Here is a 27986-nt window from a genome sequence, read left to right on the forward strand (position 1 = left end):
GTGAAATGTGTACTTACTTTCTGAAATCTTGCTCTGATTTATCATCCAAAGGGTCCCAGAGATAACATGAAGTGTTGTTTTGTTCGATAAAATCCTTTTTCATGTCCTAAAAAGGTCCATATAGCACGCACGATCGCTTTTGTATTTCCACTCGTTCAATTTGCTAAGAAAGGAATGTGGGAAAATCTCACCCTAAACATTGATTGAACGAGTCAAATCACGTTCATATCTATTCCTCAGAGATCCTAGAATGTAACAAGACTTCACCATTTCATTAGGCGTGTAGTATATCCTATAGGACACCATATTTGGTCAGAAAGCGATGCCTTCATGGCACGCCGATGACGCGGGCGGCCATCACTTGAACAACTGTATCTTTGTGAAATAAGCACCAATCGGGGTCAAGCTAGATAGCCAATGAGCTGGGCTTTACAGGACTATCCCGAAACCATATATATGTCGTAAAATGTAGCTTCTAACCTTGTACGACAGCATGCGTTTTCATTTTGGACAAAAATGACAAGGATTTTCAGAGTTATGATGTTTTGCAAATGTTGAACTTATAATATGGCTACTAATACTTGGAAAGCAAAATCAAAGTCCAAGAATACAGATTTGACGATATTCTTGCAGAAAAAGGAATATGAATGCGAACGGCTCCTTCACGATTTGCCCAAATGTACCTGGGGACTTCACACTAAAAGTCTTGAGGATCAGTCATACTCCAAGTTATCCATCTGAAACTTTGCACATACACTGCTGCCTTGCTTCAGGGCCTGAGCTACAGGCAGTTAGATTTGGGTATGTCATTTAGGCGAAAATTGGAAAAAAAGGGTCTATCCCTGTCATGTCCTGACCAGTATAAGGGGTTATTTGTCATTGTAGGTTGGTGAGGGCGTGGCAGGGGTGTGTTTATTTTGTGTTGTCGGGGTTTTTGGGTATTGTTCTATGTTTTGTATTTCTATAGTTTTTCTATGTTGTATATTTCTTTGTGTTGGCCGGGTATGGCTGTCAATCAGGAACAGCTGTACATCGTTGTTGCTGATTGGGAGTCATACTTAGGTAGCCCTTTTTCACCTGTCGTAAGTGGGAACCCCACCTCTTTAAGGAATACCTAGGATAGGATAAAGTAATCCTTCTAATCCCCCCCCCCCTAAAAGATTTAGATGCACTTTTGTAAAGTGGTTGTTCCACTGGATATCATAAGGTGAATGCACCAATTTGTAAGTTGCTCTGGATAAGAGCGTCTGCTAAATGACTTAAATGTAAATGTAAATGCATTGCTGTGTGTGTAGCCTGCAATACCGTGCGTTCGTTCGTTTTCTTGTTTTGTTTTGTTAAGTGTTCAATAAAAGTTAAGATGAGCACTCAACCCGCTGCGCCTTGGTCTACTCCGTACAACACGCATTACAATCCCTAAGAACAGACAGCTCAGTGCTTTCAACAGCTCAATACCTCTCTCAAAGACAAGTAATGATGAAGTCAATCTCTCCTCCACTTTGAGTCAGGAGAGATTGACATGCATATTATTAATGTTTGCTCTCTGTCTACATCCAAGGGCCAGCCATGCTGCCCTGTTCTGAGCCAATTGCAATTTTCCTATGTCGCTCTTTGTGGAACCTGACCACACGACTGAACAGTAGTCTAAGTGCTACAAAACTGGAGCCTGTAGGACCTGCTTTGTTGATAGTGCTGTGAGGAAAGTTGTGTAGCACTTTATTATGGACAGACTTCTCCCCATCTGAGCTACAGTTGTATGAATATGTTTTGATCATGACAGTTTAGTCACCTCAACTTGCTCAATTTCCACATTATTTATTACAATATTCAGTTGGTTTAGAGTTTAGTGAATTATTTGTACCAAATACATTGCTTTTAGTATTTTAAATATTTAGGACTAACTTATTCCTTGCCACCCATTTTGAAACTAACTGCAGCTCTTTGTTAAATTTTGCAGTAATGTAAGTTGCTGTAGTAGCTGACGGGTATAGTGTTGATTCCTCCGTGTAAATAGACACATTGGATTTACTCAAAGCCAGTGGCATGTCGTTAGTAAAGATTGAAAAAGTAAGGGGCCTAGACAGTTGCCCTGGGGAATTCCTGATTCTATCTGGATTACGTTGGCGAGGCTTCCATTAAAGAACACCCTCTGTGTCCTGTTAGACAGGTACAGTTGAAGTTGGAAGTTTACATACACTTACGTTAGTCATTAAAACTCGTTTTCAACCACTCCACAAATGTCTTGTTAACAAACTATAGATTTGGCAAGTTGGTTAGGACATCTACTCTGTGCATAACACAAGTAATTTTTCCAACAACTGTTTACAGACAGATTATTTCACTTATAATTCACTGTATCACAACTCCAGTGGGTCAGAAGTTTACATACACTAAGTTGACTGTGCCTTTAAACAGCTTTGGAAATTCTAGAAAATGATGTCATGGCTTTAGAAGCTTCTGATAGGCTAATTGACATCATTTGAGTCAATTGGAGGTGTACCTGTGGATGTATTTCAAGGCCTACCTTCAAAGTTAGTGCCTCTTTTCTTGATATCATAGGAAAATCAAAAGAAATCAGCAAAGACCTCTGAAAAGAATTGTAGACCTCCACAAGTCTGGTTCATCCTTGGGAGCAATTTCCAAACGCCTGAAGGTACCATGTTCATCTGTTTCAAACAATGGTACGCAAGTATAAACACTATGGGACCAAGCAGCCATCATACCGCTCAGAAAGAAGATGCATTCTGTCTCCTAGAGATTAACGTACTTTGGTGCAAAAAGTGCAAATTAATCACAGAACAACAGCAAAGGACCTTGTGAAAGATGCTGGAGGAAACAGGTACAAAAGTATCTATATCCACAGTAAAATGAGTCTTATATCGACATAACCTGAAAGGCCGCACAGCAAGGATAAAAGCCACTGCTCCAAAACCTCCATAAAAAAGCCAGACTACGGTTTGCAACTGCACATGGGGACAAAGATCGTACTTTTTGGAGAAATGTCCTCTGGTCTGATGAAACAAAAATAGAACTGCTTGGCCATAATGACCACCGTTATGTTTGGAGAAAAAAGGGGGACGCTTGCAAGCCGAAGAACACCATCCCAACCATGAAGCATTGGGGGGTAGCATCATGTTGTGGGGGTGCTTTGCTGCAGGAGGGACTGGTGCACTTCACAAAATAGATGGCATCATGAGGTAGGACAATTCGTCGGATATATTGACGCAACATCTCAAGACAGTCAGGAAGTTAAAGCTTGGTCACAAATGGGTCTTCCAAATGGACAATGACCCCAAGCATACTTCCAAAGTTGTGTCAAAATGGCTTAAGCACAACAGTGTCAAGGTATTGGAGTGGCCAGCACAAAGCCCTGACCTCAATCCTATAGAACATTTTTGGATAGAACTGAAAAAGCGTGTGCGAGCAAGGAGGCCTACAAACCTGACTCAGTTACACCAGCTCTGTCAGGAGGAATGGGCCAAAAGTCACCCAACTTAATGTGGGAAGCTTGTGGAAGGCTAACCATAACATTTGACCCTAGATAAAAATATTTTATAAGGCAATGCTACCAAATACTAATTGAGTGTATGTAAACTTCTGACCCACTGGGAATGTGATGAAAGAAAGAAAAGCTGAAATAAATCATTGTCTTTAATATTATTCTGACATTTCACATTCTTAAATAAAGTGTTAATTCTAACTGACCTAAGAAAAATATTTTATTGTGAAAAACTGATTTTAACGGTAATTGGCTAAGGTGTATGTAATCTTCCGACTTCAACTGTAACTCTTTATCCACAATTTTTCAGGGGTTGTAAAACCATAACACATACGTTTTTCCAGCAGTAGACTATGATTGGTAATTTCAAAAGCCACACTGAAGTCAACAAAACAGCCCCCACAATATTTCTATCATAAATGTCTCTCAGCCAATCATCAGTCATTTGTGTTAGTGCTGTGCTTATTGAATGGCCTTCTCTATAATCGTTCTGAAAGTCTGTCAATTTATTCATTGTAAAATAGCATTGTATCTGGTGAAACACCATTTTCCCAAAAGTTTCTAAAGGTTGGTCGGCTATTTGAGCCAGTAAAGGGGGCTTTACTATTTTTAGGTAGCAGAATTACTTTTGCTTCCCTCCAGGCCTGAGGCCACACACTTTCTAGTAGGCTTAAATTGAAGATATGTCAAATAGCATTGCCAATATCGTCCGCTATTATCCTCAGTAATTTTCTATCCAAGTTGTCAGACCCGGTGGCTTGTCATTGTTGATAGACAACAATACTTTTTCACCTCTTCCACACTGACTTTACGGAATTCAAAATTACAATTCTGGCCGTTCATGATTTGATCTGATATACTTGGATGTGTAGTCCAAGTGCATTTGTTTCTGGCATGTCATGCCTAAGTTTGCTAATCTTGCCAATTAAAAAATCATTAAAGCAGCTGGTAATACCATTCGGTTTTGAGATGAATGATGGAGCTAAGTTAGCCTTTTTTCCCAAAATTTCACTGAAGCTTTTTACTTTCATTCTTTATGTAATTTATCTTTGTTTCATAGTGTAGTTTCTCTTCTTTTTATTCAGTTTAGTCACATGATTTCACAGTTTGCCAATCGGTTGTGCAGCCAGATTTATTTGCCATTCCTTTTGCCTCATCCCTCTCAACCATAAAATGTTTCAATTCCTCATCAATCCACAGGGATTTAACACTTTTTTCAGTCATTTTCTTCATGGGTGCAAGCTTATTAGTAACTGGGATATGCAATTTCATAAATGTGTCAAGTGCAACATCTGTTTGCTCCTCATTACACACCACGAACCAACAAGTATTATTTACATCATCAACATAGGAATCACTACAAAACGTATTTTATTACCTCTTATACACTATATTATGCCCAGCCTTTGGAACTTTGGTTTTCCAAGATATGGCTACTATATTGTGATCACTACATCCGATGGGTCTGGATACTGCTTTCTAGCACATTTCTGCAGCATTAGCACAGATATGATCAATACATGTTGTTGATTTCATTCTTGTGCTGTTGCTAACTACCATGGTATGTTGACTGATAACCCGAACCAGGTTTCAGGCACTGGTTACAGTTTGAAGCTTTTTCTTGAGTGGGCAGCTTAATGTTGAGGCCAGGGGGCAGGATCTTATCCCGGTATTGGGATTCATTGTCATGTGACCATGGCGGGGAATTCAAAACTGCAAGAGTAATCATTTCAAATAATCAAATAATCAACTATTTTCCTCCATTTGAAAGATATATCTCCTAAATCTAACCACGCTGTCCGATTTTCAGAGGCTTTACGGAGAATGCATAAAGTTAGGTTATGTGAGGAGAGTACATTGACAATAGCTGCGTGTAATGTTTAGCCAATTCAAAGAAGGGCATCAACAGACAGAAAACTAGCTAGAATTATGCACTTACCTTTGACAATTTGCATCAGATGACACTCATAGGACATTATGTTAGACAATACATGCATTTTTAGTTCCATCAAGTTCATATTTATATCCAAAAACAGCATTTACAGTCGCGGTGAAATTCAGAATATTTTTCGGCTCGAATGCTCCCAGTGAATCCAGCATTACAAATCACGGAATTACTATTCGAAAACATTGGTAAATTATAATATTGTCATTCAAAGAATAATATATTATCATCTCGTAATTGCTACCGAATGGCCAGATCTCAAAATAACTTTACTGGGAAATCACATTTTGCTATAAACTGGGTACTATGCTAACAACATAAGCTAAGCTATAAGCTAAGCTAAGCTAAGCTAAGCTATACCGTTAGCATTAGCATCATCTAATATCGATAATAACATTCTAAATATCCCCTTACCTTTGATTATCTCCATCAGAAGGCGCTGCCAGAGATCCCAGGTCCAGAACAAATGTGGTTTCTTTTGACAAAGTTCATAATTTATGTCCAAATAGTTAGCGTTCAGTAGGCTCCCACAAAATGAGGTGGGCAGTGTAAAGTCACGCCGAAAAGCTAAAAAAAACCTAGTAAATAATCTATTTATGTTTGTTCAAACATGTCAAACGTTTTTTAGCATTAATCTTTTGGTCCATTTTTAACGTGAAACATCAGTAAACATCAGTAATATTTTCACACAACCTATCAAGTGTCTAGAATAAACGATTATGACAAAGACACTCTTCTCAGATTCATGCGCAGGCGCAAAAAATGAAGTGATGACGTGTCAACTTGTAAGCATTCTAATTCGGTCTGTATTCATGACAGATGCTTCCAACAACTTTCTAAAGATCGTTGACATCTAGTGGAAGCAGTAGGAGTTGCGAACTGAATCCTTTCTCACTGTGGTATCTATAAAACAATGACACTAAATAGTACAGTCACAAAATTCTCATTTTTTTAAATCTATTTTTCACAGGTTTTTGCCTGCAATATGAGTTTTGTTATACTTACAGACACCATTCAAACTGTTTTAGAAAATTCAGAGTGTTTTCTATCCAAATCTGGTAATAATATGCATATCCTAGCTTCTGAGTTGGTGTAGGTGGCAGTTAAAAATGGGCACATATTTTTTCCAAAATTCTCAATACTGCCCCCGTAGCCCGTAGATGTTAAATGAAAGCCAGTCAATATTTAAATCACCCAGAAAATATACCTCTCTGTTGATATCACATACATTATCAAGCATTTCACATGTTATCCAGATACTGACTGTTAGCACTTGGTGGTCTATAGCAGCTTCCCACTACATTTACATCATTTAGCAGACGCTCTTATCCAGAGCGACTTACAGTAGTGAATGCATACATTTCATACAATTTCATACATTTCATACATTTTTTTTTTCTTCCCTGTGCTGGCCCCCCGTGGGAATCAAACCCACAACCCTGGTGTTGCAAACACCATGCTCTACCAACTGAGCTACAGGGAAGGCACTAGAATGGGCTTTAGGTGAGGCAGATGAACCTGTGGCCATATTACTTCAACAGTATTTAACATGAGTTCCTGTCTAATCTTTACAGGAATGTGGAAAAAACAGCAACACCTCCACCACTGGCAATTCTGTGGATTGGGCATGGAGAGAAACCAGGGGGAACAGTCAGAGGGACAAACACTGACAGTTGGAATATGTGATGGAATGGAGTAGGGAGTGGTGTGCGTGCGTGCATGTGTGTACCTTGGTGGAAAAATGTGTGTGGGCAGTGACACAGGGAGAGAGACCTGCTCTAATGGGATCCTGGAAGCTGAGAAAATAAAACATGAGATTTGGGGCTGCAGGGTTTCCATGGCCCTGAGTCTGTAGGCATCTGGCTTGTCACTGCATATCATTAAAAGGTGGAGATCTGCTGCATCCCTCATGGCTGAGCTATTTTTTCAGTTTTCGGTTGTGTATTCAGGTTCATTCAGTGCCCTCCTTTGTGTGGTGTGTCAGGCGGGTTTTACATTAACTCATTCCTCAGCAGCAGGGTTGAACTCTAACCCAGATGGAGTGGATCATAGGGATGCCTGTCCACATCCCATGAATCACACTTGCAATGTCGAGTGGTAACAACCTCTGTGTGAGTGTGTGTGTGTGTGTGTGTGTGTGTGTGTGTGTGTGTGTGTGTGTGTGTGTGTGTGTGTGTGTGTGTGTGTGTGTGTGTGTGTGTGTGTGTGTGTGTGTGTGTTATTTTACCAGGGAAGATATTGAGTCATAGGTCTCTTTTTCAAATGTTCCCTGCACATTACAAATATACACATAATACAAAAACACAGTAATGGGAAGCACATGTAAAACGTCACAAATCACGCAGAAAAACTAACATTCCTCCACAAATAATTCCCAAATCAATACTCTAAACTGCCCGAACGGCACCAGAACATTAAGATGAAATGTATCTAGAATGTTGTTATTGTAACAATGACGCTGGGAGTCAGGTGGTAGAGTAACACCATAAATCCTGAGCGTACTCCGCCCAGAGAAGGAATTGGGCCCACTCCCCCTGCCAGTGACTCCTCAGGAACCTCCCCAGCTCCTGTTTAATCCTCTCCACCTGCCAGTTACACTGAGAGAGATCGGGATAAAATGGCAGGATTTAGAGAATTTGTCCACAACCACCAAAATGGTGGTGAAACCATCAGAAGGGAGATCAGTGACAAAATCAATGGACAGATGAGACCATAGACGTTGAGGCACGGCAAGGAGTTTCCCTGCTAGAACGTGCCGGGGAGATTTAGTTTGTGCACATACGGAACAGGAGTTGACATAGCGAGTGACGTCCTGCGCCAATGTAGGCCACCAGTACTTTTCAGAGATAGATTGAATAGTGCGGGTGATACCTGGATGTCCAGCGATGACATCTGTGTGTGCCCAGGTCAGCAACCGATCCCTTATCGCCGTAATAATGTAATAATGTAATAATAATAATGTACATTTCCTCAGGAGGACAGGTAGCGGGTGCGGGTTCCCTCTCCAGCGCCTGGCGAATGTCCACATCTACGTCTCAGACCACAGGGGCTACGACTCGAGAGAGGGGAATTATGGGTGCACTCAGGGCAGGAACCTCTCCCGAATCGTAGAGATGGGACATCGGCTTTGGTGTTCTTTGAACCTGGGCGATATGTCAGAGTGAAGTCAAATCTAGTGGAAAAAAGGGCCCACCTTGCTTGGCGTGGGTTCAGCCGCCTCGCTGTCTATTTGTACTCCAGGCTCCGATGGTCAGTGAGTATGAGAAATGGGTCCTTGGCATCCTCAAGCCAGTGTCTCCACTTCTCTAATGCCAACTTCACCGCCAGGAGCTCCCATCGCCGTCATCATATCATAGTCCCTCTCTGCAGGGGACAGTTTTTTAAGTAGTATGCACATGGAAACAATTTATGTGGATTACCTTGTCGTTGGGACAGGAAATCCCCCACACCCACTTCTGAAGCATCCACCTTCACCACAAAGGGCAGCGTAGGATCTGGGTGTTTGAGCAACGGGGCAGAGGTGAAAAGTCCCTTCAGTAGGCGGAAGGCTTTGTCGGCTGCAGAACTTCACCCCAACTTACAGGGACCACCCTTGAGGAGAGAGGTGAGAGGAGAACGCTAATGTTCTCGATGAAGTGGCGGTAGAAGTTGGCAAACCCCAAAAACCATTGTAACCCCTTTATTGTGGTTGGGACTGGCCATGACCTGGCAGCATCTACCTTCTTACCATCCATCATCACTCCTTGCAGGCTGATCTGGTAACCCAGAAAGGAAACAGCCTTCTGATGGAATAGACCAGGATGTCGTCGATATAAACGAACACCTGGCATCCGAGCATGTCCCGGAACACCTTGTTAATGAATGCCTGTAACACTGACAGAGCAGTCTGGCCATCCTGCCGTAGTTGGAGTAGGCGCTCACTCCCCTCTCTGCCCTCTGGTGGATGATCAAAGATTCCTCTGAACAGAGCCATTAACCCCTCATAGGAACCCAGCTCCTTCTCTCTCCATGACGGCCGTAGCCCACTCCAACACCCGTTCCGTCAGCAGGGAAATAACCATGGCAACCATGGACCTCTTGGTGGTGGGGGCTCCCATCTGATGAGCAAAATAGAGGGATCCCCGCTGTAGGAAGCCACGGCATTTGGATGGAGTCCCGTCATATTTGTTTGGGAGGGACAAACGGGCATCGCTGATCTGGGTGGACTGCTGGATCAGCTGGGGTGCTGGCTCGCTGGGTCGACTCGTGGTAGAGAATCCTCCGCTTGTTGGATGTGATGCCCCACGGGTAATGTCGAGACGTTGAGCAACGCGGAGGACCTCATCCATAGCCGTCCCCTGATGCTCCAGCTGGTTGCGGTGTTGACGAAGTAGATGTCCCTGTTTGCCGACCATCTGGGAGGTCTTGATTCCCCGCTGCTTCCATTTGTTGAGGCAGTATTCTGTAACAATGACACTGGGAGTCAGGAAGCAGGTGCAGTTGGTGAGTTTAATAGAGAACATAGAGCGATACAAAACAAGAGACTCGTTTGGACATGAACACAGAACCAATACTGCCTGAACGGTGATGCTAGGGAGTGCTAGATAAAGGAGAAGTAATCATGGTAGTGATGGGGCGCAGGTGTTTGAAATGAGGGTTGCCAGGACCGGTGGTTAGTAAACGACGTCGGGCGCCGGAGCGAGGGTAGACTTGACAGTTATAGCAATACGGTGCATTAAAACTAAACCTTGTAAACAAAAAGGGAGTAATGTATAGATCTACGGGTCATTAGCGAAGTCCAGCCATCCTTTTGATACAGGTTGCAGTGATGACTATCAAAATTGTAATGCGTGCGTGCATACGTGTGTGTGTGTTAGCAGAATCTTAGAATCAGGACAGCAGCACACAGCCAAACTATGAATGAGATGCCACGGAGTATGCCACCCCGCACTGACCCTCAACCCTCCAACAACACAAACACACAGAAGAGAGCAGTTGGTGAGTGCCAACTCTCAAGCTGTGTATGTGTGTGTAGACTAAACTAACTCTTGGATTTGACTCCCTGAAATCTCTGCAAAGGAGGCATGCCAAATCAAAAGACTCACTCTGACCCAGATATCTGCCAAAGACAGGACCAAGCAGGGTTGAATATACCAGCTTTCATCTTTAAATCTCCTCTCCTTCCACCATCCCCACCAGTACCAGTACCACCACTGTCCTCTCATCCCATAGACACAGTTTATGTATGCTCTGCTTGCTTGCTGGATACTGCATACTGGACCTACACCTTGTGGAGATGACCTCAAACACATAGCATTTTTTGAGTCGTTGTATTTTTAACTCAGCTCAAAAGCATATAGACATTGTGAGTAATATTGACTCACATAAACTTTTGGAACAATGAGCACTCATGGGGGATACAAACATATGTTAGGATATACACAAGGATTTTAGGTTATGGTAGAAATCACTGGGGGTGTGTGTTACTTTATCAATCGTTCCATTCCACACTCTGCCTGTTTCCCACAGAAGTTCCGTCACAGATTGATTCCAGACGCTTTTATTCCCATGGGGTTAATAATGCTGGTCTTGCCCTCTCCCCCCTCTTCTTGTCGTCTCTCTTCAGAAATCAAGCCTACAGTTTGGGATGTTGGCTGCTGGCTCTGGCAGACAATAACCTTCCACGAGCTTTAAAGAGAGGACAGGAGACCCCCTTCCTTCATCAGCAACAGCAGGACCAGGAGAAGAACACGTTCAGCTGAGACCTTGAAAATAGGATACAAACCTTCATAGGCTATAGACCATCACATAATGATAGGGGAGAGTGGGGTAAGTTGAGCCAAAGGGGTAAGTTGAGCCAAAGGGGTATGTTGAGCCAAAGGGGTGAGCTGAGTCAAAGGGGTAAGTTGAGCCAAAGGGGTGAGCTGAGTCAAAGGGGTAAGTTGAGCCACTCAGGTTTCTAGGACACCATGCACAGAATTAATTATTTGACCAAATAGTTAGGAAGAGGTCATCATTTCATGGAGTATGTGAAGGAAGAAACCACACAGAAAAAGTGGTAAGCAAGTTAGATAAAAAAATTGATTTTCACCAACTCAAATGAATGTATTGTGTTAGAGGTTTCATGATACTTGTATCTAAACCAAAGTAGATCATTATAAGATTGTTCTATACATCAGTTGGGGTCTCAATAGGAGGTTCTAAACCTAGCATGAAAGTGCATTATTGTGGCTGTGTGGGCTAATATAGTCAAAATGATTGCTTGGGGTAAGTTGAGCCAATGGTTGAGCAAATTTCTTCCAAGGCGTAATGCAAGGCATTATCCTTGGGATATGAGATAACAAAAGGGCCTGGACTATAAAGGTGTAAAAAAATGACAAAGTGTTTGTTAGGTGTTAAGCCTGTGTTAAAATATGCTTAAAATTATTAAAAGACAAAAAAGTGATTGTGGTTGTGATGAATTGTTTTTGGGAAATAAAGACAGATATTGTTTTATAAAGGTAGTGGTCATATTTTATTCAGTACAGATTTGTAGGTGGCTTAACTTACCCTGCCCCGTGGCTCAACATACACCATACCTGGGGTAAATTATGCCAAGTGACCACTTTTTTTGGACAAGATATGTTCTCAAAACTAATATTTACACAAATTCAGATTATTTCTAGGGATGCACAACATCCTGAAATGTATGTAGAAATCTTTGTTAGACAGGATACTATATTTCCCTTGAGGGAGTGATGCTGAATGTAAAATGCTCAACTTACCCCACTCTACCCCACATTGAATATGCCTTTTAACTAAATCTATTTATAATTGCTGTATGTTATAGGTTGTATGATGACGCATCGCTCAAGTAGAGTGTAACCTAACATTTTTGACAGCCAGTGCTAGAAATATGTGACTATTTAAAATCACTGAAGTGTTTAGTGGCCTCTGTTTAATGAGGCCCCAGTGTGAATAGAACAACCATAATGCAATGAGGAATAACACTGTAAATTCATTGAATGTACCAAGTGTAATTCACTGTTACTGGGCTGGGATTTCATTTCAACATCCAGAGGGATTGTTCATTTGTATAAACTCTGGAAAGAAAAGAAAACAGAATGAATTATGGTTCCAGGAAGTGTGATGGAAGTTTTTTTCAAGAATTTTGTCAGTCCTGTGTCTGAAATTATTCAGCACACAGGTCCAGTAATAATACTTGCATTCTCTATCTAAAAGACTGCCGCGCTGCTTGTCCACCTGTATCAATAGTACTGTTGATGTCACAAGAAAACCTTTAATCTCCAAATCATAACATTTTCTTGGATCAACCTTTCATTTACCCGTAGAATAGAGGGAAATGTGTTCTAAAATGTTAAGGTTTATTTTAGAACAGGCAAAGGACTGTGATGAATAAGCCCTATATTCAGAAGATGAAGGTACAGACAGACCATTTTGCTTTCACATTGGAAGCTTTTGTACCCACTGTTTGATCCTTATACCTAAAGCAGGGAAGCATTACCTGACAAGAACACACTTTCTGCTATGAGCTTCCTGAGAGGTTGTGATAAGTAATTGGAGGGGTCAGACTTGCTAGTGGAGGATGCAGAATTAATGTTACATTAATTCAGCTGTGAGCTGTTTATGACAAAGTCCACAAAACACTACACCATTGAAGGGGAAAACCAATCACAGAATAATTGACCATTTCAGTGTTCTAAATGTTCCTCTGTTTTAAAAACGGTTAAAAAAGAAATATAATTATCTCTGGTTTGACAGGAGAACACTACGGAAGGCCAGACTGTGGTGCTACAGTACCTGTTGTGCCTACAGCAACATTTGGAGCAGCCATGATGGACAAACCCTCTTCTGCTCCTCCACACACCTCCCATCCCACAATAGATGTGCCTTGATGGCCCCGATCCCTCCCCTCTGACATCTGCATCCCCCTCTCCACAGCCCTGTTCCATCCTGTCTACATAATGTCTCTTACAGACTACAAAAATGGTGCCATTCTTCAAACGGACTACAAATATGGCCAACTCTGCCCCATGGAAGTTGAGAACTACAGGAAAAGACCCACAATGTCTTGTTTGAACGATGTGGATGACGATCACATAAGCCTGACCAGTGTCCTGGAGGTGAGCCGGGTTCCTCTGTGGCCATTGGGCCCCCTGAGGAGTGTCACAAAGGTCAAGGTTATCAGCTTCCTGCTCGGACTGACGTTGACCTTCCTCATTATGGCTTCTTACGTCTTGACCTTGGATAAAAAGGGTCTGATGCTGACACCGCCACCATTCCACCTCAGTGCTATAGTCAACCCCAGCAGCACCATCTCCCCTAACCTGTCCTCTACCAAGGACTATGTCAACATTAAGCTCCTGGTGAAGTGTATTACAGCTAAGCTTGAGTTCAGCCCAAGGAAGCTGCCTCTTCTGAAGGACGTTGTCAATAGTGACTCTCATGTGAGTATGTGTCTGGCCTGTTGTTTCATGTGTGCTATTTTGTTTCAGGGCGGAAATTCTTTCAATCATAATATCAATTAAGATAATAGCGTCATTACATTGTCTAGGACTGTTTGAAAAGTATTTGACGTTGTATCTGTTTTGCACTTCCCAGTTGTTTTCCATTATTCCTCGTCAGTTTCTCCCCAATATCAAGAGTCCATGCTGGTATGAGGAGCTCTCTGGGAAAACCAAAGTGGATCCTTACAGGAAAAACTTGTATGCAGTTCGCTCCAAGAGCTTCCGGACTGTCTGTGACTACCTGAGGAATAATTTCCAGGAACACTTGTCCCACAGCGTCGACGACAAGCAATACCGCCTGCGCTGTCTGCCATATTTCTACATCATTGGCCAGCCCAAATGTGGCACAACGGACCTGTTTCACCGACTGCTGCTACACCCGGAGGTCAAGTTCACCACCATGAAAGAGCCCCACTGGTGGACAAGGAAAAGGTTTGGTAAGCCCTAGTCCCCCTGTCTTCACGTTGATAGAGCTGCCCAAAGAATTTGACTTCCATTGATTTGGATGGAAAACCTTTACATTGGCCTCAACAGACTTTTCACCCTGCCAAAATACATTTCCAGGGGGAACCACCAGTAATGTGTGGATGAACTTATTTCTATTAATATTCATATTACATATATTTTGAGATAATACATTGTGCCTCTTTTCCCAATGACTGTGCCTAAATCTACATTATGTACACTAGTAACAAAATAACTGAATGAAAACCCAAAGAGTTCCCTCTGTTTTGATCATCTCCGCTTATAATTTCCCCTACAGTTATTTTTCAAAACCTTTGTACAGGGTGAGTAAGTGTTGTTCTAGGCCTCTACTGTAGTGTGCAGCATAGTGTCTGTTGTAATTCCTTTAATTGAATGGAATGCTTCATGGTAGAGTCTGAGAGGCAGCGTAGGTGTCGGATCACACTCTAAGGAGAGCCATGCTGTAGATCACACAGAGTGCATTGATTGCCGACTCCATCGCCAAGTGGATTTGTGGGCGTTCAAAGCAGTGGGGGAAATGGTTGAAGCTGTTGATCTTTCTGCTGACAATGGATCAGAAAGGCAGCTACATCGGGTCTCCTGTGGCGACATAGTCGGAGGTCTTAATCTTCTCTGAGCTCTGACTGGTGTGAAAATATGGAAGGAACTTACAGTCAAAATTATCACCTTAAAACCTGTTAGGGACAGACGTTCCGCTAGCGGAACGCCTCACCAATATCCAATAGTATAGCATGGCGCGAAATACAAACACCTAAAAAATGCTATAACTTCAATTTCTTAAACATATGACTATTTTACACCATTTTAAAGATAAGACTCTCGTTAATCTAACCACACTGTCCGATTTCAAAAAGGCTTCACAGCGAAAGCAAAACATTAGATTATGTCAGGAGAGTACCCTCCCAAAAATAATCACACAGCCATTTTCAAAGCAAGCATATATGTCACAAAAACCAAAACCACAGCTAAATGCAGCACTAACCTTTGATGATCTTCATCAGATGACACTCCTAGGACATTATGTTATACAATACATGCATGTTTTGTTCAATCAAGTTCATATTTATATCAAAAAACAGCTTTTTACATTAGCATATGATGCTCAGAACTAGCATACCCACCGAAAACTTCTGGTGAATTTCCAAAATTACTCATGATAAACGTTGACAAAATACATAACAATTATTTTAAGAATTATAGATACAGAACTCCTTTATGCAATCGCGGTGTCCGATTTTAAAATAGCTTTTCGGTGAAAGCACATTTTGCAATATTCTGAGTACATAGCCCGGCCATCACGGCTAGCTATTTTGACACCCACCAAGTTTGGCACTTACCAAACTCAGATTTACTATAAGAAAAATTGCATTACCTTTGCTGTTCTTCATCAGAATGCACTCCCAGGACTTCTACTTCAACAACAAATGTTGTTTTGTTTCGAAATAATCCATAGTTATATTGAAATAGCTCCGTTTTGTTCGTGCGTTCAGGTAACTATCCGAAGGGTGAATTTTTCTCGTAAAACAGCGATAATATTCCAACCGGAGACGTTGTATCCGTTCAAACAGTGAAAGAAAAAAATTAACTTGTCTCGTGCACGCGCGCACCAGTGTCATTGTCCTCAGAAGGACCACTCACAAAAACCCCTGCTGTTTTTCGCCCAGAGACTGCAGAGCTATCATTCCACTTTCTGCCGCCTTCCTTAGAAAATGTCACGTTACCGCAGAGATCCTGTATTTTTGATAGAGAGGCTACAGAAGGCCAAGAAATGGTCAGACAGGGCACTTCCTGTATAGAATCTTCTCAGGTTTTGGCCTGCCATATGAGTTCTGTTATACTCACAGACACCATTCAAAGAGTTTTAGAAACTTTAGAGTGTTTTCTATCCAAATCTACTAATTATATGCATATTCTAGTTTCTGGGCAGGAGTAGTAACCAGATTAAATCGGGTACGTTTTTTATCCGGCCGTGAAAATACTGCCCCCTATCCCTAACAGGTTTTAAGCTGGCAGAGAAGTTTTGTTGAAAAATATGATTTGCTTTTGAGAGGGTCTAGAGTTATGATAGATCACAGATGGAAGTGGTAGTAAAATAAGATTGAATGATGAAGTCATTGACCATGATGTTGTTTTCCCTTGTGGTGCAGGTATCATCCATCTTAAAGATGGCCTCCTGGAGCGCTTCCCTGTGGAGGATTACCTGGACCTTTTTGACCTGGCTGCCTACCACATCCAGCAGGGAATACTGGGGAATACCTCTGGAGATGACAGCCAGCAACACCTCATCACAGGTAACATACAGGTTGTCATATATGTACTGTAGGTCATTTATATATACAGGACACATCTTGAATAATAATTTAGATAATTTGAAAGTCTTTATAAACTCTTGGGTTGCACTCAACAAAGTTAGTCGTAGAAGCTGGCTTCTTCACTCTTTTCAAGAAAGTTAGTCATGGAGGCTGCCGTCTTACTCTGTGTGTGTGTGTGTGTGTGTGTGTGTGTGTGTGTGTGTGTGTGTGTGTGTGTGTGTATATATATTATGTATACGTTTATGTGAGGAGGTGTTGTGTGATTCAAATCAAATGTTATTTGTCACATGCGCCAAATGCAACAGGGGTCGACCTTTCAGTGAAATGCTTACTTACAAGCCCTTAACTTCTATGGGCTACGTGGGCCACCCGCTGTACACACTATCAACAGCCAGTGAAATATCAGAGCGCCATATTTGAAAACATCAAAATTTCATAATTCAAATTTCTCAAACATACAACTATTTTACACCATTTGAAAGATCAACATCTCCTTAATCTAACCACGTTGTCCGATTTCAAAAAAGCTTTACGACGAAAGCATAAAGTTAGATTATGTTAGGACAGTACATTGACAAAACATTACACACAGCCATTTTCAATACAAGGACAGGCGTCACCAAAAGCAGAAAACCAGCTAAAATGATGCACTAACCTTTGACAATCTTCATCAGATGACACTCCTAGGACATTATGTTAGACAATACATGCATTTTTTTTGTTCTACCAAGTTCATATTTATATCCAAAAACAGCATTTCACAATGGCGCGTGATGTTCAGAAAATATTTTGCCTCCAAAAATGCCGGTGAATCAGCACAACAAATAAAAAAATACTATTCATAAACCTTGATAAAATATTAAACTGTTATTCAAAGAATTATAGATTAACATCTCCTGAAAGCAATCGCGTTGACAGATTTCAAAATAACTTTACTGGGAAGGCACACATTGCAATAATCTGAGTACTGTGGTCAGAAAAAAACATCAGGCAATTATAGACACCGGCCATCTTGGAGTCATCTAAACGCATAAATAGCATTATAAATATTCACTTACCTTTAATAATCTTCATCAGAAGGCACTTCCAGGCATCCCAGGTCCACAACAAATGTTGTTTTGTTCGATAAAGTTCATGATTTATGTCCAAATAACTCCATGTTGTTCGTGCGTTCTGTAGGCTACTCAAAATGTAGGCGTGCGACGGAAATGTGACGACGGAAAGTCAAGAAAAAGTTATATTTACGTTCGTTCAAACATGTCAAACTTTGTATAGCATCAATCTTTAGGGCCTTGAGAACGTGAAACTTCAGTAATATTCCAACCGGACGTTTACATTGCCTTGAAAAACGTTTTGGAATGCAAAGGGATTTCTCACATGAACGCGCCCTATGAATTGATGTGATTTTCTGTTCACCTGATTACCAGCGTTCTCCTTCGGTCTGTGTTACCGCAAAAGGCTCAAACTACTTTCTAAGACTGTTGACATCTAGTGGAAGCCTTAGGAAGTGCTATTTGAGTCCTAACTCACTGTTTGTCAGAAAGGCAAGGACTTGAGAAAACTACAGGAACCAGATTTTCATTTCCTCGTTGGATTTCTCTCAGGGTTTTGCCTGCCATATGAGTTCTGTTATACTCACAGACATCATTCAAACAGTTTTGGAAACTTTAGAGTGTTTTCTATCCAAATCTACTAATAATATGCATATCCTAGCTTCTGAGTTTGAGTAGGAGGCAGTTTAATATGGGCACGTATTTCATCCAAAAGTGACAATACTGCCCCCTAGCCCTAAAAGGTTTTAACCAACAATGTAGTTTAAAGAAAAAAAAAGTAAGAGGTAAGACTAACAAATAATTAACTTCTTGGGGCTATGTGGGACGTTAGCGTGCCACCCGTGGCGCACCCTATCAACAGCAGGTGCATTTCAAGAGCGGCAAATTTGAAACCAAATAAATGTCAAAATTCAAATTTCTCAAACATACAACTAACTTACAGCCTTTGAAAGATAAACATCTTCTTAATCTAACCACGTTTACCGATTTCAAAAAGGTTTTACGGGGAAAGCATAAAGTTAGGTTATGTTAGGAGAGTACATTGACAATAGCTGTGTGTAGTGTATTGTCGATTCAAAGACAGGCGTCACCAAAACCATAAAATCAGCTAAAATTATGCACTAACCTTTTACAATCTCCATCAGATGACACTCCTAGGACATTATGTTAGACAATGCATGCATTTTTAGTTCTATCAAGTTCATATTTATATCTAAAAACAGCGTTTTACTATGGCGTTGATGTTCAGGAAATCGTTTCTCTCCAATACCGGCAGTCAAGTCATGACAACAAAATAATTAATTAATATTAGAAAACATTGGTAAAATATTATATTGTCATTCAAAGAATTATAGATTTACATCTCTTGAACGCAATGGACTTGCCAGATTTAAAATTAACCTTACTGGGAAATCACACTTTGCAATAATCTGAGCACTGCGCCAGAAAAATACGCATTGCGATACAGACTAACCGCCATGTTGGAGAGATCTAAAATCGAAAATACTATGTAAATAATCCATTACCTTTGATTCTCTTCATCAGATGTCACTTCCAAAGAATCCCAGGTCCATAACGAATGTAGTTTTGTTCAAAAAAGCTCATCATTTATGTCCAAAAACCTCCGTGTTGTAGCACATGATCTAAGCCAGCCGGACTTCACTTCAAGAACGGAAAAAATGTATTTTCGTTCGTTCAAACATGTCAAACGTTGTATCGCATAAATCATTAGGGCCTTTTTTAACCAGAACATGAATAAAATTCAAGGCGGACCATTGGGTTCTCTTTTAAAACGTTTCGGAATGAGAGTACCCACCATCAAATCGCACGCCAGGTGTCTAATGGGCCATCGCCGTTCCAACGCTCTTCTTCAGTCAGATCTCACTGTAGAAGACTCAAAACACTTTGTAAAGGCTGGGGACATCTTGTGGAAGCAATAGGAAGTGCCAAAACATTCCTCACCCCCTTTGTTTTTCAATGGTATAGGCTTAAAGTCAATTCAACACATCAGGTATCCACTTCCTGTCAGAATCTGTCTCAGGGTTTTGCCTGCCATGAGTTCTGTTATACTCACAGACACCATTCAAACAGTTTTTGAAACTTTAGGGTGTTTTCTATCCATATATAATAAGTATATGCATATTGTAGTTACTGGGTAGGATTAGTAACCAGATTAAACCGGGTACATTTTTTTATCCAGCCGTGAAAATACTGCCCCCTATACCCTAACAGGTTAAAGAGCAGCAGTAAATAACAATAGTGGGGCTATATACAGGGAGTACCGGTACAGAGTCAATGTGTCAATGTGCGGGGGCACCGGTGTCGAGGTAGTTGAGGTAATTATGTACATGTAGGTAGAGTTATTAAAGTGGCTATGCATAGATAATAACAGAGAGTAGCAGTAGCATGGGCGGGGGGGCAATGCAAATAGTCTTGGTTAGCCATTTGATTAGATGTTCAAGATTCTTATGGCTTGGGGGTAGAAGCTGTTTAGAAGCCTCTTGGACCTAGACTTGGTGCTCCGGTACCGCTTGCGAAGCGGTAGCAGAGAGAACAGTCTATGACTAGGGTTGCTGGAGTCTTTTACAATTTTTAGGGCCTTCCTCTGACACTGCCTGGTATAGAGGTCCTGGATGGCAGGAAGCTTGGCCACGGTGATGTACTGGGCCGTACACACTTCTCTCTGTAGTGCCTTGCGGTCGGAGGCCGAGCAGTTGCCATACCAGGCAGTGATGCAACCCGTCAGGATGGTCTCGATGGTGCAGCTGTAAAACCTTTTGAGGATCTGATTACCCATGCCAAATCTTTTCAGTCTCCTGAGGAGGAATAGGTTTTGTCGTGCCCTCTTCACGACTGTCTTGGTGTGCTTGGACCATGTTAGTTTGTTGGTGATGTGGACCTGCTCCACTACAGCCCCGTCAATGAGAATGGGGTCGTGCTCAGTTGTCCTTTTCCTGTAGTCCACAATCATCTCCTTTGTCTTGATCACGTTGAGTGAGAGGTTCTTGTCTTTGCACCCGGTCTCTGACCTCCTCCCTATAGGCTGTCTAATCGATGTTGGAGATCAGGCCTACCACTGTTTTGTCGTCAGCAAAGTCAATGATGGTGTTGGAGTTGTGCCTGGCCGTGCAGTCGTGAATGAACAGGGAGTACAGGAGGGGACTGAGCACGGGGCTCCCGTGTTGAGGACCAGCATGGTGGATGTGTTGTTTCCTACCCTTACCACCTGGGGATGGCCCGTCAGGAAATCCAGGATCCAGTTGCAGAGGGAGGTGTTTAGTCCCAGGGACCTTAGCTTAGTGATGAGTTTTGAGGGCATTATGGTGTGGAACTCTGAGCTGTAGTCAATGAATAGCATTCTCACATAGGTGTTCCTTCAGTCCAGGTGGGAAAGGGCAGTGTGCAGTGCAATAGAGATTGCATCATCTGTGGATCTGTTGGGGCGGTATGCACATTGGAGTGGGTCTAGGGTTTCTGGGATAATGGTGTTGATGTGAGCCATGACCAGCCTTTCAAAGCATTTCATGGCTACAGACGTGAGTGCTGCGGGTCGGTAGTCATTTAGGCAGGTTACCTTCGCTTTCTTGGGCACAGGGACTATGGTGGTCTGCTTGAAACATGTTGGTATTACAGACTTTGACAGGGAGAGGTTGAAAATGTCAGTGAAAACACTTGCCAGTTGGTCAGCGCATGCTCGGAGTACACTTCCTGGTAATCTGTCTGGCCCAGCGGCCTTGTGAATGTTGACCTGTTTAAAGGTCTTACTCACATCTGCCGCGGAGAGCGTGATCACACAGTTGTCCGGAACAGCTGATGCTGTCATGCTTCTGGTTGGGGTATGTACGTACAGTCACTGTGGTTTGACGATGTCCTCGATGCACTTATTGATAAAGCCAGTGACTGATGTGGTGTACTTCTTAATGCCATCGGAAAAATCCCAGAACGTATTCCATTCTGTGCTATCAAAACAGTCCTGTAGTTTAGCATCTACTTCATCTGACCAATTTTTTTATAGACCGAGTCACTGGTGCTTCCTGCTTTAATTTTAGCTTGTAAGCAGGAATCAGGAGGATAGAGTTATGGTCAGATTTGCCTAATGGAGGGCGAGGGAGAGCTTTGTAAGTGTCTCTGTGTGTGGAGTAAAGGTGGTCTAGAATTTTTTTCCATCTGGTTGCACATTTAACATGCTGATAGAAATGAGGTAAAACGGATTGAAGTTTGCCTGCCTTTAAGTCCCCGGATACTAGGAGCGCTGCCTCTGGATGAGCGTTTTCCTGTTTGCTTATGGCAGAAGACAGCTCATTGAGTGCAGTTTTAGTGCCAGTCTTGGTCTGTGGTGGTATGTAGACAGCTACAAAAATTACAGATGAAAACTCTCTCGGTAGATAGTGTGGTTTTCATCTTATCATGAGATACTCTACCTCAGGCGAACAAAACCTTGTGACTTCCATCGATATCATGCACCAGCTGTTGTTTACATAAATGCATAGGCTCCCGCCCGTGTCTTACCAGAGGCTGTTCTGTCCTGCCGATATAGTGTATAATCCGCCAGCTGTATGTTCTTAATGTCGTCGTTCAGCCACGACTCGGTGAAACATAAGATATTTAATGTCCCGTTGGTAGGATATACATGCTTTCAGTTTGTCCCATTTATTTTCCAGCGATTGAACGTGAGCAAGGGCAGATTAGCCACTCATTGCCTGATCCTCACAAGGCATCTCGATCTCTTTCCGCGAAACCTACTTTTTCTCTTCCAGCGAATCACGGGGATCTGGGCCTGGTCGGGCGTCTGTAGTATATCCCTCGCGTCCGACTCATTGAAGAAGAACTCCTTGTCCAACTTGAGGTGAGTAATCCCAGTTCTGATGTCCAGGAGCTCTTTTCGGTCATAAGAGATGGTAGCAGCAACATTACGTACAAAACAAGTTACAAACAACACGAAAAGACAAACAAAATAGCATGGTTGGTTAAGAGCCAATAAGACAGCAGCCGTACCCTCCAGCGCCATCTTTGAACCCTTTTACAAACGTCATTCAGTATTCACTGCCAATTCAGAACCTTTTAACAGATTGGAGCAGGAATGTGACCCTGATTAACACCAGAATACTTATTTTCTCCTCTCCTATGGACATTTAAGATTTTGACATATTTAATTTGATAAAGCCAACATAAGATTCAGTGTTATGTAGGAGGCTACTACTGATGTGTTATATTCACTTTTAAGTGATATGACATTATACAACAGGTGGGTCTAATCATGGATGCTGATTGGTTAAAACCATGTTCTAGCCGGTGTCTATTCCACAAGGCTATGATTTTCAAATGCCTATTCACTGTTGCATCTTACTGCACAATCCATTGTCTCATCAGTCCAGCCAGACAATTTCTAAAGTTGATCTCCGCTATAAAAAGCATATAGACATTATCTCCCATGTCTTTTAGACTAGAATTTGGTTTTCAACAGCAGAGATTTCTATAAACCTTGCTGTCTACTTCTCCGACATTTGCAACATTGTTTCAATATTGAAATTCGATCTTCAGCTGTCCCAGAGTAATGAACTTGCCGGGAGTCAGGATGAGACAGACAGGCAAGAGGATTTTTTTAGCCAGTCGAAATCATGGATCAGCATCCTTTTTATGGCTATATACAAAGGCATGTCAACACAAAAGCAGAAAAAAGAAACAAACTGCATCTAGTTTGCTATCTTTCCAGCTTCAGTTTGAAGTGATTGTGTTGTTGTGTAGTTGGCTAGCTCCTCTGAACAGTGTCCTGGCGAGAGTGCACATTTTCTATGCCAGGTGCAAATCAAGTCTGAGCTCATTAAGCACATTTTCATCAACAGTTTTTTCTGTAAAAAAGAAAAATCACGACAGCTGTGATGGAAGCAGGAAGTTTCGGTACAATTTCATAAATGCAGACAGATAATTTGTTCGTTCGACATGGTGGGATCTTTTTGTGTCGGTAAAATGTTTATGCGAGAAATGGTGGTGGAAATGCCTTTATGTGCAAATACTGATATATTAACCATCATATCGAAGTAAACTGAGTTACATGATGACATGGTGTGTGGTCCTCCTCCCACTACGACTCGAGAAACCATGCATTTATTAGGCTATAGATTAAATAAATGATGAACTTCACAGGGTGGTGAAAGTGCACAGTATGAGCATGATGCTCCTTTCCAATAAATGTTGAGGGTCTCCTTCTGGTGACATGAAGATCGATGCTTGAGTGCTGTTTGACAAATACAAATATTCTTGCTCTTATCCATAACAATCTCATCAAGTAGATTAACCTACCCGCAGAGCCTACCCACACTGTATCTGCAAGCTGTTGGCTAGAGAGCACGGGACAAGACTAGATTAGGTACATTTGCTATTTAACGCAACAGTTTGTGAAAATGCGATTTAAACACATTGAACTTTTGATTTTTTTCCAGTACATGAAAACATAAAGCTGCAATATGTTACTTTTTGGGCGACCAGACCAAATTCACATAGAAATGTGTGTTCTAGATCTATTATTCTCATTGAAAGCAAGTCTAAGAAGCGGTAGATCTGTTCTTAGTGCACTATTTATTTCTATGCTTCCAGTTCTTAAGTTTTGTTTTTGCATCTTTACCTGCGGTTTTGAACACCAGCTTCAAACAGCTAAAAATACTTTATTTTTGGTCATGGAAAATACACTTCTCAGCAGTTTAGATGGACCAATAATGGCGCTGGAGGGGATGGCTGCTGTTTTACAGCTTCGAACCAATTGTGCTATTTTGTTTGTTTTTTCGCAGTGTTTGTAACTCATTTTGTACATAATGTTGCTGCTACTATCTCTTATGAACGAAAAGAGCTTCTGGATATCAGAACAGCGATTACTCACCTCGAACTGGAAGAAGAGTTTTTTCTTTAATGACTCCGACACAAAGATATACTGCTTTGTCAAGACAAGGCCCAAATCCCTGTCATCAGCGTGAAGAAAAGGAGGAAAAGGGGGAAGAGGGCAGGGTGCCTCGTAAGAATTCACAGACGAGTAGGTAAACCACCCCTACCCTCTGGAAAACAAACAGGATGATCTATGATTAAGACTATCCTACCAACAGGAGATTAAAAAGTATAATATCTTATGTTTCAACGAGACATGGCTGAACGACTAAATATTATAGAGCTGGCTGGCTTCTCTGTGCATCAGCAGGACAGAGCAGCTATGTCTGGTAAGAAGAGGGGTGGGGGTGTGTGTCTCGAGGTATTGCTCACCTGAGGTAGAGTATCTCATGATAAGCTGTAGACCACACTATCTAACAAGAGAGTTCTCATCTATATTTTTCGTAGCCGTCTATTTACCACCACAAAATGATGGTGGCCCTAAGACTGCACTCAACGAGCTGTATAAGGCCATAAGCAAACAAGAAAATGCTCATCCAGAAGTGGCGCTCCTAGTGGCTGGGGACTTTAATGCAGGCAAACTTAAATCTGTTTTACCTCATTTCTACCAGCATGTCACATGTGCAACCAGAGGGAAAAAAAACTCTAGACCACCTTTACTCCACACAGAGAGACGGATACAAAGCTCTCCCTCGCCCTCCATTTGGCAAATCTGACCATAATTCTATCCTCCTGATTCCTGCTTACAAGCAAAAACTAAAGCAGGAAGTACCAGTGACTCGCTCAATACGGAAGTGGTCAGATGATGCGGATGCTACGCTACAGTACTGTTTTGCTAGCATAGACTGGAATATGTTCCGGGATTCATCCAATGGCGTTGAGGAGTATACCATCTCAGTCACAGCTTCATCAATAAGTGCATCGGCGACATCGTCTCCACAGTGACCATACGTACATTTCCCAACCAGAAGCCATGGATTACAGGCAAAAGCCGCACCGAGTTAAAGGCTGGAGCTGTTGCTTTTAAGGAGTGGGACTCTAATCCACATATAAAAAATCCCACTATGCCCTCAGTCGAACCATCAAACAGGCAAAGCATCAATACAGGACTAAGATTGAATCTTACACTGGTTCTGATGCTCATCAGATGTGGCAGGGCTTGAAAAATATTACGGACGACAAAGGGAAACCCAGCCGTGAGCTGCCTAGTGACGCGAGCCTACCAGACGAGTTAAATACCTTTCATGCTCGCTTCAAGGCAAGCAACACTGAAGCATACATCAGAACACCAGCTGTTCTGGATGACTGTGTGATCACACTCTCCGTAGCCGATGTGAGCAAGACCTTTAAACAGGTCAACATTCACAAAGCCGCAGGGCCAGATGGATTACCAGGACATGTATTCAAAGCATGAGTGAACCAACTGGCATGTGTCTTCACTGACATGTTAAAACTCTCCCTGACCGTGTCTGTAATACCTACATGTTTCAAACAGACCACCATAGTCCCTGTGCCCAAGAAAGCGAAGGTAACCTGCCTAAATGATTACCGCCCCGTAGCACTCACGTCGGTAGTGATGAAGTGCTTTGAAAGGCTGGTCATGGCTCACATCAACACCATCATGCTGGAAACCCTAGACCCACTCCAATTCGCATACCGCCCCAACAGATCCACAGATGACGCAATCTCAATTGCACTCCATACTGCCCTTTCCCACCTGGACAAAAGAAACACTTATGTGAGAATGCTGTTCATTAACCTCTCTAGGGGGTGTGGGACGCTACCGTCCCACCTGGCCAACATCCGGTGAAATTGCAGAGCGCCAAATTCAAAAACAGAAATACTCATAATAAAAATTCATAAAACATACAAGTGTTATACATCGGCTTAAAGATTAACTTCTTGTTAATCCAACCACAGTGTCAGATTTCAAAAAGGCTTTACGGCGAAAGCATACCATGTGATTATCTGAGGACAGCGCCCAGCTCACAAAACATTACATACAGTTACCAGCCAAGTAGACTAGTCACAAAAGTCAGAAATAGCAATAAAATTAATCACTTACCTTTGATGATCTTTGTATGGTTGCACTCACAAGACTCCCAGTTACACAATAAATGTTTGTTTTGTTCAATAAAGTCCCTCTTTATATCCAAAAACCTCCGTTTTGTTGGCGCGTTTTGTTCAGTAATCCAATGGCTCAAAGGCAGTCACAACAGGCAGACAAAAATCCCAAATAGTACCGGTAAAGTTCTTAGAAACATGTCAAATGATGTTTATAATCAATCCTGAGGTTGTTTTTAGCCTAAATAATCGATAATATTTCAACCGGACAATAGCGTCGTCAATATAAAAGAAAAACAAGAAAGGCGCGCTCTCGGTCGCACGCAGACACAACTCTGGGGACATCCCACTATCCACTCACTCAAAGTGGTCATTCTCCCTCATTTTTCAGAATAAAAGCCTGAAACAATGTCTAAAGACTGTTCCCAACTAGTGGAAGCCACAGGGAACGGAATCTGGGTCCTATCCCTTTAAATGGTGGACAGGCTTTCATTGGAAAAACAGCCATTTCAAAATAATGGCACTTCCTGGATGGATTTTCCTCAGGTTTTCGCCTGCCATATCAGTTTTGTTATAATCACAGACATTATTCCAACAGTTTTGGAAACTGTAGAGTATTTTCTATCCACATCTACCAATTATATGCTTCTGGCCCTGAGTAGCAGGCAGTTTACTTTGGGCAAGCTTTTCATCCGGAGGTGAAAATAGTGCCCCCTACCCTAGTGAGGTTAACTACAGCTCAACGTTCAACACCATTGTGCCCACAAAGCTGATCAGTAAGCTAAGGACCCTGGGACTAAACACCTCCCTCTGCAACTGGATCCTGGACTTCCTGATGGGCCACCCCCAGGTGGTAAGGGTAGACAACAATACACCTTCCATGCTGATCCTCAACACAGGGGCCCCTCAGGGTTGTGTGCTCAGTCCCCTCCTGTACTCCCTATTCACCCACGACTACGTGGCCAAGCACAACTCCAACACCATCATTAAGTTAGCTGACGACACAACAGTGGTAGGCCTGATCACCGACAACGATGAGTCAGCCTATAAGGAGGAGGTCAGAGACCTGACAGTGTGGTGCAAGGACAACAACCTCTCCCTTAATGTGAGCAAGACAAAGAAGCTGATCGTGGACTATAGGAAAAGGAGGACCGAACAGGCCCACATTAACATCAACAGGGCTGAAGTGGAGCCAGTCTAGAGTTTCAAGTTCCTTGGTGTTCACATCACCAACGAACTATCATGGTTCAAACACACCAAGACAGT

The 27986-nt window shown here is 42.1% G+C and overlaps 1 protein-coding gene across 1 annotated transcript in view; it reads left to right on the forward strand.

Annotated features, from left to right (window-relative positions):
* Positions 1-27986, forward strand: part of LOC115153249 (carbohydrate sulfotransferase 15) — a 46768-nt gene that overhangs the window by 13959 nt on the left and 4823 nt on the right. The window contains exons 2-5 of the mRNA XM_029698488.1: positions 11050-11252; positions 13185-13870; positions 14025-14367; positions 16564-16707. Of these exons, the coding sequence (XP_029554348.1) occupies positions 13388-13870; positions 14025-14367; positions 16564-16707 (970 nt within the window). The 5' untranslated portion in view covers positions 11050-11252; positions 13185-13387. The remainder of the gene's footprint in view (positions 1-11049; positions 11253-13184; positions 13871-14024; positions 14368-16563; positions 16708-27986) is intronic.

Source organism: Salmo trutta, chromosome 18, assembly GCF_901001165.1.
Source record: "Salmo trutta chromosome 18, fSalTru1.1, whole genome shotgun sequence".
Lineage (NCBI taxonomy): Eukaryota > Metazoa > Chordata > Actinopteri > Salmoniformes > Salmonidae > Salmo > Salmo trutta.